The following is a 13,436-nucleotide window of genomic DNA, read 5'->3' as shown; positions in this document are numbered from 1 at the left end:
GCGCGCGGGTCGCGATGGTTTTTTTTACTTTTCGGGACGTTTTTTGCCCGATCGCGTCCCGCGAGGACGCATTTCGCGTGTTTCGAACGCCATGTGAGTGACGCGACCGACCGCGACCGACCGCGCCCGGCGCGCCCTCGCGCGGCGGTCCGGGCGCGTGTATTATCCGCGACTTCGACGCGCGGTGGAGCACGCGCGAGCGATTTCGATGCGGACGCACGCGCGCGCCGTCGCCGCGGTGAAGGTGACGACGACGACGACGACGAGAGCATCGCACGCGCGCGCGAATCGATGCCGACGATCGACGATCGACGCGCGCGCGCGACGCGCGAGGACGACGACGACGACGACGACGACGCGGGCGAGCGCGCAAGAGCAAGATGCCACCGAGGACGCCCCGGACGTGGAGAACTGCGTCATCATCGGGTCTGGACCGGCTGGATACACCGCCGCGATCTACGCGGGACGCGCGAACTTACGTCCATTGATGTTTGAGGGGTTTCAAGCCGGAGGCGTGCCGGGAGGACAACTCATGACGACGACAGAGGTGGAAAACTTTCCAGGTTTCCCCGAAGGCGTGACGGGGCCCGACTTGATGGACAAGATGCGCAAACAAGCGGAGCGATGGGGGGCTGTGATGCACACGGAGGACGTGGTGACGGTAGATTTTACTTCTCGCCCGTTCACGGTGTCGTCGTCCGATCGAACGGTGAAGGCGAATAGCGTGATCGTCGCCACGGGGGCGACGGCGAAACGACTCGGAATTCCCGCCGAGGCGACGCTGTGGAGCCGAGGGATCAGCGCATGCGCGATTTGCGATGGGGCGAGCCCGATTTTTAAGGGCGAAGAAGTCGCGGTGGTCGGAGGAGGTGACACCGCCACGGAAGAAGCGGTGTACTTGACAAAGTACGCCAAGCACGTGCACTTACTCGTGCGCGGGTCGACGATGCGCGCCAGCAAGGCTATGCAGGATAGGGTGCTTCAACACAAGGCAATCACCGTACATTACAACACGGAATGCGTGGACGGATCGCCGAACAGCAAGGGAAACTTGGGGGCGCTCAAGCTTCGCGACACGAATAACGGAGATGAGCGTCAGCTCAAGGTGAAGGGGTTGTTTTACGGCATCGGACACACGCCGAACAGCAAAATTTTTGGCAACCAAATCGAACTTGACGAAGCGGGGTACGTCGTCGTGCGAGAGGGTACCAGGACGTCCATTGAGGGTGTGTTCTCGGCCGGTGATCTTCACGATCAAGAGTTCCGGCAAGCCATCACGGCTGCGGGATCCGGATGCATGGCTGCCATCTCCGTCGAGCGTTACTTGACGGAGAAGAACCTCCTCGTTGAGCACCACCAAACGAAGCAGCGCAAGAGCGTCGAACGAGAGGAGTCTGTTTCGGAAGAAGAGCGAGCGATCCAGGGAGAGGATGAAGACTCATTCGATATCAATGTCACGAAGCACTACGGTCAGTATGCCCTCAGAAAGCTTTACCATGAGTCAGACCGCGTGGTCATGGTCATGTACTCGGCGCCCACTTGCGGCCCATGTCGACGCTTGAAGCCGATGTTGGACAAGGTCATCGCGGAGTACGGAGACAAGGTGCACTATGTTGAGATAGATATCGCTGCTGATCCTGAAATTGCGGAAGCCGCGGGTGTGACTGGGACGCCTATGACGCAAATTTTCTACCAAAAAGAGCGCATAGAAGTCTTGAGCGGTGTGAAAATGAAGAGCGAGTACCGTCGCGTCATCGACGGCGCCTTGGGCGCGAGTGCGACGAAGGAGGTGACCATGCCTGCGGCGCAAGCGGGTGAAAAGAAGGAGAGCCCAGTGGAGACCAGTAGATAATTCGTTTACTCATCATTTACTCACCATTTCGTTAACTACTTACAGTTGTAATTTTTATAAACGTCCATGCGGCGCCCGCGCGTTCGAGTCGAGCCCGCGACGAGTGGTTCCCCTCCATACGACGCCTCGCAACGAATTCCTGGCGAGGCGCCGAGCGCGAAGGACTCGCGCGTAGGACGACGCGCGAGAGGTTTTCGTCGAGCGTCGAAGTAATCGTCTCCACGCGCCCGAGCGGCGCCGTCGTTCGCCGCTTTACGCGACAGACGAGAACGTTGTCGTTCGTCGGTTTAAATCAATCTCGAAGCCATGCCCGTGAGTCCGACTCGACGAAGCACGGCCAGGGCGAAGTTGATCGAGGAATTGAAACTCGCGAGGAAAACGGTCAAGTTCACCAGGCATCCGCTGCAGACGTCGTATCTAATCGCCAGAGTCGCTTCGAGAGAGTGCTCAAAGTTGGCGAAACACGTCGTGCGCACGCGTCGGCGAGCGTTGTATCCGGCGGCTTTGTTTTTAGCGTTTTGTTACTGGGTAAAAGACACCGCCGGCCCACACGCTGCGTTCGTCGATGAATGTGAGCGATGGGTGGAGTGGGGGCTGTGGTGGGTGGCTCTAGGCGTGTCGTCTTCCATTGGGTTCGGGAGTGGCATGCACACCGGCTTGTTGTTTTTGTTTCCGCACATCTTAAAGGTTTGCCAAACGGTTGAATTGTGTGGAAACGTAGATTTCGACACGCGGAGGAACATTTGGTTTATGATGCCCACGGAGGAGTTGTTCGAGTGCGCGTCTAAGCCGCGTGCGCGCGGAGTGAGTTACGTGGACATTTGGTTGAGCGTTTTACCTGAATGCGTGGCGTGGGGCGTCGGCACCGCCTTCGGGGAAATCCCTCCGTATTGGGTTTCTTACTTTGCAGCCAAGGCTGGACGAGAAAATAAAGAGTTGAGTGACATCACGCACGTCGATGCGAGCGATATGGATCAGGTGCAGAAGAAAATTCACGGATTCAAGCTGTGGATGATTGCCTTCATGAAGCGGTACGGCTTTCTCGGTTTGCTCGCGATGTCTTCTTGGCCGAACGCGGCGTTTGATTTGTGCGGCGTGTGCTGTGGGAGTTTTATGATGCCATTTTGGTTGTTCATCACGGCAACGACGATGGGTAAAGGATTTGTGAAGTCTCCGGTTCAAGGTTTGGTCTTAACTTCGCTGTTTTACAAGAATAGTCGAGAGAAAATCATCGCCTTTTTCAGTGGGTGGCTTCCTGCGTCGTGGGAGGTTGACAGGACCATGAACGCGTCGATTAATTCCATGTTGCAGAAGGTTTTGGCCAGTGGACGCGCGGGAAAGAAGACAAGAAATACGTTAGCGCTTGCGGTATCGCCCTCAAAGCTTTGGGGTCATTTCGTCACCGCACTCGTCGCATACTTTCTTCTCTCGTGCCTAGAAGAAATCGCGCGAATGGAGCAAGCGCGCTTGGACGTCGGCAGGGTGAGAGCGGAGTTCCCCGGCGGTCGCGAGCACGAGGATTGAATTTTACGTAGTTTAGACTTTTAGCCAATAACACTATTACTATTTTTCCACTATTTGCTATCCCTCGCTCGCGCTACTTTCACCTTTTGCGGCGCCCCGACGTCCATGCGCATGTTGTCAAACGCAATGCACAGGAGTGGTTTACCTTTGAGAATATTCGTCACCGCTCCGTGCTCGTCCGATGGTTTCACCTTGATCGGCGCGCTCAATCGCACGTTAGCGTTCATGCGTAATGAATATTTCAGTAAATCAGGAATCGATTTCGTTCGACCGCTAAAGCTCGGAAGGAACATAGAGATTCGCGGTCCTTTAAGTTTTGGCTCGCTCGGGAGCGCTAACTCGCACACCTTTGTCTTTCCTTCGACTATGGATACCGCCCCCGTGGACGCGTCGCCTTTACCGCGTTTCGTCCCGTGCCACCATCTAGTTTTGTTCGTCCAGCCCCTTTGCTTTGACGACGCGTCCGTCTCTTCCCTGAACGCCGCCACGCGCGACGGCAATCCGCACGTGCGTATCCCGTGCGCGCGCGCCTCCGCGCTGTCGACGTACACTCGACTCGCCCACGCGCACGACGTGGGTGGATTCCACACGAGCCCTCCTAAGACGACGACTTCGTCTAATTTCCCGCACGGTGACTCGTCGTATCGCGCGACGTACAGTCCACCGAGCGTGTGTCCCGCGAACTCCACCAAGCGCAAGTCGCTCGGGACGTGCGCGCGCGCGTCCTCGGCGCGCACGAGCGCGAGCTGGTACAGCGCCTTGCCCGTGAACGTCCACGGCGCGGGATCTTTGTACCCCATGTCGACGTCAGTCGTCGCGTCGCGCGGTGCGGTCGACACGTCGCACGCATCGTCGTCGTCGTCGTCGTCGTCAATAAGTCAATCAATCAAATCAATCACCGCGCCGGCCAATCCAATCCAATCCACCGCGAAACGGGCGCGCGGGACGCGACGGCAGCGCGCGTTCGGGGTGCGTCCGAACCCTGTATTTATTATTCGAAAAAAAAGAATGGACGGTAAGTCACGCATACGAGGGTACTTGAACGCCATGAAAAAAATGTCGATTCGCGAAATCCGACGACCGGACGACCGCCGCGCGCGAGCGAAACGACGAAAAATCGCGCGCGCGTCGAGGGCGACATACGCGCGCGGGCGAGCCTCCCCGTCGACGCCGAGGGCGCCGAGAGAGGTGACACCGCGCGTGCGTATCTTTTATTTATTCGCACCGTTCGGCGTCGTCGCAGACGCGGGCGTCATCGAAGAACTCCCGCCCGGCGTCGCGCAGGGGGGCATCGCCGTCGAGACACGCGCGCGACGTGCGACGCGCGTCGACGCGTGCGATCGCGCGCGAGCGCGCGATCTCGCGCGGGATGAACGCGAGCGTGCAACCGCCTTATGGGGACGTGGATGGCGCGAACGCGTGGATGGGACCTGCGAATGCGAACGATGAAAAGTTGTGCGCCAAATTCTTTAGCATTCACGGGTGCGCATACGGCGCCGACTGTCACTTTCTGCACACCTACCGTCCGGGACTGCCCGTGCCTCCGAGACCGGCACCGCTACCGTACGTATACACCATGAGTGATGCCATGCGACCGCAAGTGAACGAAAAGATAAAGACGCGCTTGTGCAGAAATTTTGAGTCGCCGCAAGGCTGTCGTTTCGGCGACCGCTGCGTGTTTGCGCACGGGGAAGAGGAACTACGAACGGAAGAGGCAAACACGGCGTCTATGGGATCAACCTACATGCTTCAAACGTCGATCGAGCAGGCCGTGCTCGTGCCTGTGCCGCAGGTCCACGTCGGCGCCATAGTCGGAAAAGCGGGATCAGCCATCGCGCAGGTGAGCGCAACGTCTGGGGCAAAGGTTTCGATGCTTAGCGCAGAATACACAAATTCAGACGGAAATAGGCTCTGTCGCGTAATAGGTAGTCCACTCGACGTTCAAAGGGCGCAAGAGATGATTTATCAGCGCCTTACGTACGCGGAAAGGAAAAAGAGTGACGCTCCGAAGGATTCGAAGAAGAAGCCGTTCAAGACAAAGATTTGCGACTCCTGGGTGCGGAACGGCCAGTGTCCATTCGGAAGAAGATGCCATTATGCGCACGGGAATGAGGAGCTACAGCAACGACATTCTACGAATGAGAATTCGGAAAACGTTGTGATAGTGAGTTGAACAAACAATTTCGCCCAAAGGGAACGCGTTGTAATAAAGAATGAATTGTGGTATACTCGCGTCTTTTCGGCTACTACGCTTGGTTAAATTTCTATTCCGCTAAAACACGTCGTCCTCGTCTTCATCGTACTCCAAGTCTTTGGGCGCGGCGCTTTGTTCGCGATCCCAGTCCTTCATCTTTTTGCCCGCGTCGAGCATGAAGTCATTGTGCAAAAAGCTCGCCTTGCTCGTCGACTTCTCGTCGGCGTCATGTTTTGACTTCTTTTCCCCTCTCAACTCTTCCAAGAACTTAGCCTTAGATATCAATGCATCCTTTCTTCGCATTGTTTTTGCCTTCTCAGCGTCTTGCTGAGCCTTACCCACGGCTTTGAAGAGGCGCACGACGCCCTTCGTCGCCGTGTTGTGCAGGCGCCGCTCCAACATGTCGCTCTCCACATCTCTTCCGCGCGGCTGTGGTTTCACGTGTCCGCGCTGTTTCACCTCAAGTTTTGCGCGCTTAATCGCGCGCCGTTCTTTTTCTTCCGCCTTCGCTTCTAATTCGTCCGCGCGTTGCTTTCTCGACTTCGGCAACATTGCCGTCGTCTCGTCTTCGTCTTCGTCGTCCCCGACCAAAGATTGAAACGCTCGTGACATTCCGAGCATGGCGTTCGACACCGGTCTCGCCAACGCTTCGTCTTCTTCTTCTTCTGAATCATCATCGTCCTCGCCTTGTGATTCGTCCTCGTCTTCCGCCTCGTCCTCGTCCTCGTCCTGCACGAACTCGTCGTCGTCGAAACTCTCGCTCGATGATTCTTCTTCTTCTTCGTCGTCGTCATCCCGTGATCGTGATTCGCTCGTCGCGTCATCATCATCATCTGACGCGTCTTCGCGCTCTTTCATCGCCGCCGCGCGCGCGCGCGTCCCCCGCATCGCGAGCGCGCCGCGAGCGCGTCGCGGAGTGCGGTCGCGGCGGCGGCGGTGGCGCGCCGCGCGGACAGAGTAAAGAAAACCCAGACGCGCGCGCGCACTTTGTTACGTAAACGAATACTCGAATAGTCTATATAACACCGCAATGCGAGCGAAACACGACGCGCGAAAAAACCGCCCCGCGCGTCGCGTTCGCCCGCCGTTTTCGAAAAACAGTTTTTCGCCCGTTCGAGCGCGCGCGTCGTTCGAAGGCGCGCGTCGGCAGGACGCGACCATGACCTCGCTCGACGCCGAGGCCACGGATGCGGCGTTTCGCGAGTGTTACGAACTCGTGAAAGAGATGACGAACATCTACGCCAGCGACGAGGACGCGAAGAAAGTGCGCGCGATCGGGGCACATTTTGAAGACGCGCAAACGATTCGCGCGGGGCGCGAGGAACACATGATGGCGCAGGTGAAGGAGATGTCGCGAAGGGTGAAAGTTGCGGAAAGAAAAGCGGTATTACCAGCCGCCGCGCACGTCGCTCGAGAGCGGGCGCTGAAATTAGACGCCGAGAAGCGCGCCGCGGGGGAGTACCTCAACGCCATGGAGCGCGAGGCGCGAGCGCTGGAGATTGAACAAGAAGAGCTACAAAATCGACGAGGAGAGATTAAGTTGCACAAACAAAAGCTGGATACCATCATCAATGAAGAGATTCCCGCGACGAAGCGAGAGGTGAGCTTGTACGCGCACATATCCAACATCGCTTGGCACTACGAGGAACGCGACCGCGTCGTCGGACGCGTCAACGCGCGCTCGGCGCGAGACGTGCGGAAGATTGATATGCCGCTGCGACCTGGAAACGAGTTCCGCGTTGCCAACGCACTTTGGGAGATGATGGATTAATTGACGCGAACATCATTGCAGTAGCCGTGTAAGAAGAGATAGAAGTTTTAGAACTGCGAGCGCGCGCGTCGTGAGCGCGCGTTACACTGCGATGCGCGTGCGACGCGCGCGCGCGCGATGTCAACCTTAGCTGCGGTGCAGGCTGATGGGTTCTATTACCCTCCTGTACGTATCCTCGCGCGATTCCGCGCAAGAGAGACCGCGAAGCGCGTCAATCGACGCTCGATTCCAGCGCCGTCGTCTCGACACTGACCGCGGCGCGTCGTATTCACTCGCAGGATTGGACGCCCGAGGGTGGGGCGAAGAACAGCGCGTATAAGGGCTCAAATGGTTCGCTCGGCAAGCGCGCGAACAAACTGTCTCAGGGTGTGCTGACGATTCGTTTTGAGATGCCCTTCAACGTCAAGTGCGGGGCGTGCGGACACATGATTGCGAAGGGTGTGCGGTTCAACGCAGAGAAGAGGAAGATTGGGAAGTATCATTCGACGCCTATATGGAGCTTTACAATGCACTCGGCGTGTTGTTCGCAGGAGATCGAAGTTCAGACGGATCCTGCAAAGACGGAGTACAATGTGACCAAGGGCGCGGAGCGATGCGTGGGCTACGGCGGAGCGATGGACGACGAAGAGTCGCCTGAGGATGCGATGCAAATGCTGGAATATCAAAACGAAGAAGAACGCGCGAAGTTTTTAGCGAATCCTATAGCGGTATTAGAACGAGGCGTGGAGGACGAGAAACGAGCGAGAGCGAGAGCAAGGACAACTTTTGAGCTCAACGCGTTGAGCAAGGCGCGGTGGAAGGAAGACTACGACGTCAACAAATCTTTACGTCGAAGCATGCGAGGGCGGCGTAAAGAAGAGCACGCGTTGAGAGATCACGCCCGCGCGCTTGGTTTACCCGAGCACGTCAAGTTAGAACCCGAGCGAGACGAGGACAAGGAGTATGCCCGCAGAGTGTTCAACGCGTCGGTTTTCGAACGCAATCGGAAACAGAAAAGAAAGGATATTCTTTCGGAGTCCATTTTTGCGGATAAGCGAACGAGGCCGAAACCAGCTGCAAAACGCACGAGTTCGGCGTCTTCTAATCACTCAAGAGCGGCGAAATTAGCGAAGAGACGTTGAGAATTGTTGTTGTAAACTAAGTCTTGTACATATAATATATTTCACAGTCAACGGTGGTCGCCGGCGGCGTTATTAATATTAGTGTGCCGGTGATGTTTTGCGCAAAACAACACGAGTATAATAACTTACTTTTCTGCGCTATGTTTTTCTCTCACTGCGATCGCGATGTGCGCCGCACCACGACCCGGAGAGTGCACGACGTACGTCCCCTCCGGCGGCGCCATATCGCGATAAAGCTCTTTGAATTTCTCATCCTTCGGCGTCATGTCCACGATCGATCTGAGGTACGCCTCCCTCCTCGCCTCTGTCCTTTGCTGTGACTTTAGCCATATCACCACCAAGCCAAAGCACGTGATCAACAGCGCGAAAACACCCCACAACATCCCGATTGCTGGTTCGTAGCGCGCTCCGGCGCCGGCCTGCGTTCTTCGCCACGCCTCGTCGCATCCTTCGACGTAACATCCGCATCCGTCGCACGTGCACGGCCACTTAGAGCACGGACACCACGACATAGTCTGTTCCCAAGTGGCACTGGTATTGATAGAGTGATAACTCGCGTTGGATGACGACGCCGATGGCGTCCCCGTCAGCAGCCACGATTGACACCTCGCGTTCAGCGTCATGTCTTCGTCGTACACGCCATTGTCGCCGTTTACGACGTTTGGATCGTTTGTGGTCATGATTTTGTGCTCGTCGCACGCGCGCCCCGCGCTCGACACTGCGGTCGACGCGCGCGCGGGGCAACCGCCTCGCGAATATTCGAAGTCGTAACCACCCGACTGCCCGAGATATTTTTAATCGACGGGTTTAGGGTTTAGCGTTGGGGTTTGGATGTCAGATTTTGTGTGTGATGTTATGTTTTCTACGCGCCTTGAAGGCGACCGAGACCGCGTAAGATCTCATCCGAGGCTTGCGAACCGCACGGTATCACCCCAGCGCGAGTGATTGTAGCCCACACCTGACCGGCGATGGCCTCGTCGATGATCAAATTGACGCCGGAGACGTCGAACTCGCGCGTGTGCGCGGCGACGACGGGACGGTTTTCGAGACCAAAGACGCGATGGGCACCCACGGCGTCGGTTAAGACCTCCACGAGACCGGTCTTGCTGAGGACATCTGCGCACTGTGGGCCGACGACGGTGAGCAACGCACACTGGTCGTTTAATTCCATGAAATTTTGCTCGGGCGAGGACTCGAGGACGTTGGCGACGGCGTCGATGGACGACGGTGGGACGACAATCAAGAAACCTTCGCTCTGGCAATACACCTGTGCGGTGTCATTCGTCGAAGCGACTTTGATTTCAAACCCACTTCCCGCCGGCGTGAGCGCTAAGCCGTCGTGATTCGCCGCGATGGCAGTGAGCGCGCGCGGCGCACCCGGCCCGCTCGAGCGAATGAGTCCCCAGTCGCTCCTGTCGATGACACCCACGGCGGTTTTAATCGCCTCCAATTCCTCCTCTCGCGCCCCGAAGTTTAACACGAAACCATCGTCGTCGACCACTGCGCCGGACTCGCGCTGTAAGCTCTCTAAATCGCCGTCAATGTCCGGCGGCAGAAGGGCGTCCAAATCAATGTCTCCACCGCTCACGAAAGTTTTCGCGTGTCTCCGAGGGTTTGAAGATCGTTTGCGATGACTCACGCGCACTTTTGCGTACGACACGCAGGCGAACGATCCGCTGCGCGCGCGTGCGAGGGTAAAAGACATCGCTTGCGGTGTTGAGGAGGCGACTAATGCGGACGCTGGACGCCCTCGCGTCGTCGTCGAGTGTGAACCTCTATGCGTTCGTTTACGTGCGGTGTATTACACCGGTGTATTACATGATATGACAAGTACATTGAGCCTATCAACTTATTCAATCCAAAGGCTCGGAATACGGGGAGATTTTCTGCTGCTGCTGCCGCTGCCGCTGCGCTGTTTTTCATCGCGCTTTTGCGCTGGAAACTTAGAGGATGGTTTCAAACTCAATGAACTCGACCGTTTCATCGCCCAAGACTTCGGCATCGTGGCCTGGCTCGCACACATAACACATTCCCGGTGCAACGATCGTGGTTTTGCCCGTCTTGGCGTCAATCATGGCGAACTTGCCCTTAGTTATGTAACCCACGTGCCGCGCAGGGCAAGCCTCGAGAGTTTGCTTTTCGGGCGGCAAAAGCGTGCGAGCGCCGGTTTTCCAAGTCCAACCCGGCTGGAGCGTCGCTCGCATAGATTTTGCCTGGTTGTTGCCGAGCATGCACACGCACGCCTCGCCGTTGGGCATTGTCTTGGATACGCTCGGCGCGGCGAACGACGCCTTGTCGAGCTGCTTCACTTCCACCTCGGACGAAGCCACTTCCGCAGCGTACGTCGATCCACCACCCGCGGCGTCGGTATTGATCTTGCTCACGAATTCATAGCCGACGAAATTCACGCCTTGCTTGTTCTTCGCGTTGTGCCCGGGTTCAATCAAGTAGACGTCGCCGGCGGCGTATCTCATCTTTGCGCCGTCTTTCGTCGTGACATTAATCTGGCCTTGTTCGACGATTCCAACGTGACGCACCGGGCAGTACTTCTTCCCCTGCGCCTCGCCCACATCGCGCGCCCATTCCCATCCCGGTTCCACGGTAACTCGCATCCCGAGCGCCGTCTTTAGATCAAATTTCTCAATCTTCGCCTTGGGCAGAACAACCACCTCGGTCGGATCGTCGAATTTGCATCGCGTCACGAGCGGGTTCTCGTCGACGAGCTGTTTGGAGGCGTTGCCACCCATCGCGCGCGCGCGAGAAGATTGATCGAGTTCGGGTCGCGCGCGGTGCGCCGAGGTCGCGCGTCGCGCGGCAGTGTGCGGCGAACGCGAATCGGCTCGCGTCGCTCTACGCCACGCTGGCTCCAGCGCCCGCGAAGGGACCCACGACGACGAAGTCGGCGATGGACGCTACGAGAGTACCGCACGAGGACACAAGTTTATGTAATGATACAAAATGATACAAAGTTCAATTACACTATACAGCGCGCGCGAGCGCGCGGGGAAGAGGGTGGGACATTCTCAAAGTGGGACCGCCGAAGCGACGTCGGCGACGAGCTCCGCGAGTTTTCCGACGGCCAGCGGGCTGTCGACGCCTGAGCCGCTCACCACGGAGATATCCTCGTACACTTTAGAAAGTGCGATGGCGACGGCGGATAGACTGAGCGCGCTGAGCGTGAGACGACCGCCGGGAAGCAGTGTGTTTGTCTTGAAGCGCAACGCGAGCGGCGCGAATGGGTCGGCTCGCCGAGACTCTCTCCTCTCTTGTCGCATCGTATACGCCATGATTGGCGGCATAACACCGTAAAGTGTCGTCATTCCGTACGCACCGACAAAGTTGGTGACGGGAAGAAAAATGTTTGGACATTGTTCCGCGACGAAGAGGGGGACGGAGAGGAAGGCGGCGAACGTGAGCACGCGCGAGACGCTCGGCAAGCCAGATGGTTTCTCGTCTTCGTACGTGTTCATCGCCTCGTACAAAGCGCGCGTCAATCTAGCCTCTTCTTCCGGTTCGTCGAGACCGCTTAACGCGTTCTCCATGAATGGCATCAAATACTCGGACATACCGAGAGAGACGCCGATGAAGGACGTGCCGATGGCGCTGACGCCGAAGAGGCTCAAAAGCACGCTTGCGGAGCCACCGAGATCTTCGGATATGATGCTCAGAGGATCCGCCGTGATATCACCTCCAGCCATAGCCAAAGCGACGGTATTCCACAGCAAAAACATGGCGAGCGGGATCGATGAACCGATTAAAATAGCTCGCCGAATTTGCTTCATGTCGCCTTGCAAAAACGCGCACATGACGGGTATCAAGTCGTGATACACGAGCGTGAGGAAAATGATTGGAATCGTCGACGGGACGGCATCGGTCGAGCCCATCCAATTCGCATGGCTCCAATCCGCGTAAAACGCTCCGCTTCCCACGAACGCGGCGAACGCGATGAGGGAACCGTACGTCAACATTTGGTTCAGCTTGTCGGCCACCTTAGATCCCCCCAAGCAAATCGTACCCCCTAAACCGGCGGTGAACATCACTGCGGCGAGCGATGGGCCGATTTCGAGCGCGCCATCTAAAATCTCCGCGCCCTTGCTTATGTACGCTACGAGCACGGTGAGCGACATGAATGAGTACAGCGCCGACGCGAAAACTTTGCCTTCGGTGCCGAGCGTCCGCTCCGCCATGTCGCTCAAAGAAATCACCACCGGCGAGTGCCCTCGTCCGTGCGTCAACCGATCTTCGTCTCGCTCTCGCATAATCCCCACATTCACCTCGGCCAACAGCAAGGCGTCGCACACGAGTAAGATCCACACCCCTATCAACGCCCCGCTCGCCGGCAAGATGCCGGCTTCCGCCGTCGCCGCCGGAAGCGCCAGCACCCCCGCCCCCACGGTACTTCCCACGATGAGCGCCACGACGCCCGCGAGCGATCCGGTGTGCGTTTCTTCGTCCCTCTCTTCATCCACGGCGCGCTCTTCTTCATCGAACGACGATATCGGAATCGTCGCGCGCGTCGCCGCGAGCTCTGGCTCCGTCGCGTCGCTAATCGCGTTCGTCGTCGTCGTCGTCGTCCGTCTTCCCCCTCGCGCGCGTCGGCGCGCCCTGCCCGCCGTCGACGCGTCGTTGACGTTCACTCCACCGCCCCCGCGTGTCATCTCTAATCGCGCGCGTCCGTCGCGCGCGCGTCGCCCTCCCGTCGCCGCGTGCCGAGCCGTTGACGCTGTCGTCGTCGTCGTCGCCATCGCGCGCGTCGCTCGCGCGCGCGTCGATACCGTCGTCGCGCGCGTCGTCGCGCGCGTCGGTACCGTCGTCATCGTCGGTCCTCGCCCTCGCTCGTCGAACGGCGCGCGCGGACGCGAGTGCGGCCGGACGCCGGACGCGCGCGCCGGTCCGTCGGCGCGTCGGTCCATCCGTCGACGCGACGCGACGCGAGGCGACGCGACGCTTCGGGATCCGGGGCGGCGGTTCGCG

General features: G+C 58.1%; 11 protein-coding genes across 11 annotated transcripts; 5 read left to right on the top strand and 6 right to left on the bottom strand.

Moving 5' to 3' along the window:
- Positions 1–180: 180 nt before the first annotated feature.
- Positions 181–1,900, top strand: OSTLU_28227 (predicted protein). The gene has a single exon (XM_001422147.1). It carries the CDS (start codon positions 209–211, stop codon positions 1,850–1,852), a length of 1,644 nt encoding a protein of 547 aa, XP_001422184.1. The 5' UTR covers positions 181–208; the 3' UTR covers positions 1,853–1,900.
- A 534-nt stretch (positions 1,901–2,434) lies between these two features.
- On the top strand, positions 2,435–3,310 carry OSTLU_10211 (predicted protein; the record flags this gene model as incomplete). Its single annotated transcript, XM_001422146.1, has 1 exon — positions 2,435–3,310. A coding segment is annotated over one exon (876 nt), but the record flags the coding sequence as incomplete, so codon positions are not given.
- Positions 3,311–3,426: 116 nt separating this feature from the next.
- Positions 3,427–4,176, bottom strand: OSTLU_28225 (predicted protein; the record flags this gene model as incomplete). The annotated part of the gene is made up of 1 exon (XM_001422042.1): positions 3,427–4,176. One exon carries the CDS (start codon positions 4,174–4,176, stop codon positions 3,427–3,429), a length of 750 nt encoding a protein of 249 aa, XP_001422079.1.
- A 623-nt stretch (positions 4,177–4,799) lies between these two features.
- OSTLU_93911 (predicted protein) lies at positions 4,800–5,549 on the top strand (the record flags this gene model as incomplete). Its single annotated transcript, XM_001422145.1, has 1 exon — positions 4,800–5,549. The coding sequence occupies one exon, from the start codon at positions 4,800–4,802 to the stop codon at positions 5,547–5,549; it is 750 nt and encodes a 249-aa protein (XP_001422182.1).
- Positions 5,550–5,648: 99 nt separating this feature from the next.
- OSTLU_28223 (predicted protein) lies at positions 5,649–6,428 on the bottom strand (the record flags this gene model as incomplete). The annotated part of the gene is made up of 1 exon (XM_001422041.1): positions 5,649–6,428. The coding sequence occupies one exon, from the start codon at positions 6,426–6,428 to the stop codon at positions 5,649–5,651; it is 780 nt and encodes a 259-aa protein (XP_001422078.1).
- A 172-nt stretch (positions 6,429–6,600) lies between these two features.
- On the top strand, positions 6,601–7,341 carry OSTLU_93909 (predicted protein; the record flags this gene model as incomplete). The annotated part of the gene is made up of 1 exon (XM_001422144.1): positions 6,601–7,341. The coding sequence occupies one exon, from the start codon at positions 6,601–6,603 to the stop codon at positions 7,339–7,341; it is 741 nt and encodes a 246-aa protein (XP_001422181.1).
- Positions 7,342–7,458: 117 nt separating this feature from the next.
- OSTLU_28221 (predicted protein) lies at positions 7,459–8,462 on the top strand (the record flags this gene model as incomplete). The annotated part of the gene is made up of 2 exons (XM_001422143.1): positions 7,459–7,506; positions 7,620–8,462. The coding sequence occupies 2 exons, from the start codon at positions 7,459–7,461 to the stop codon at positions 8,460–8,462; spliced, it is 891 nt and encodes a 296-aa protein (XP_001422180.1).
- Positions 8,463–8,587: 125 nt separating this feature from the next.
- Positions 8,588–9,142, bottom strand: OSTLU_28220 (predicted protein; the record flags this gene model as incomplete). Its single annotated transcript, XM_001422040.1, has 1 exon — positions 8,588–9,142. The coding sequence occupies one exon, from the start codon at positions 9,140–9,142 to the stop codon at positions 8,588–8,590; it is 555 nt and encodes a 184-aa protein (XP_001422077.1).
- Positions 9,143–9,324: 182 nt separating this feature from the next.
- On the bottom strand, positions 9,325–10,167 carry OSTLU_93908 (predicted protein; the record flags this gene model as incomplete). Its single annotated transcript, XM_001422039.1, has 1 exon — positions 9,325–10,167. The coding sequence occupies one exon, from the start codon at positions 10,165–10,167 to the stop codon at positions 9,325–9,327; it is 843 nt and encodes a 280-aa protein (XP_001422076.1).
- A 238-nt stretch (positions 10,168–10,405) lies between these two features.
- Positions 10,406–11,209, bottom strand: OSTLU_18632 (predicted protein; the record flags this gene model as incomplete). The annotated part of the gene is made up of 1 exon (XM_001422038.1): positions 10,406–11,209. The coding sequence occupies one exon, from the start codon at positions 11,207–11,209 to the stop codon at positions 10,406–10,408; it is 804 nt and encodes a 267-aa protein (XP_001422075.1).
- Positions 11,210–11,575: 366 nt separating this feature from the next.
- OSTLU_47852 (HAAAP family transporter: tyrosine) lies at positions 11,576–13,305 on the bottom strand (the record flags this gene model as incomplete). Its single annotated transcript, XM_001422037.1, has 2 exons — positions 11,994–13,305; positions 11,576–11,891 (listed from the first exon to the last, which is right to left on the bottom strand). Coding segments are annotated over exons 1-2 (1,602 nt in total), but the record flags the coding sequence as incomplete, so codon positions are not given.
- Positions 13,306–13,436: the final 131 nt, after the last annotated feature.

This window comes from Ostreococcus lucimarinus, chromosome 17, assembly GCF_000092065.1.
Source record: "Ostreococcus lucimarinus CCE9901 chromosome 17, complete sequence".
NCBI classification, from domain to species: domain Eukaryota; kingdom Viridiplantae; phylum Chlorophyta; class Mamiellophyceae; order Mamiellales; family Bathycoccaceae; genus Ostreococcus; species Ostreococcus sp. 'lucimarinus'.
This window is presented reverse-complemented; position numbering and strand designations above follow the sequence as displayed.

Excerpts from the sequence above, each read along its gene's own strand:
- OSTLU_28227 (XM_001422147.1), top strand. The coding sequence starts at position 209 with ATGCGGACGCACGCGCGCGCCGTCGCCGCGGTGAAGGTGACGACGACG.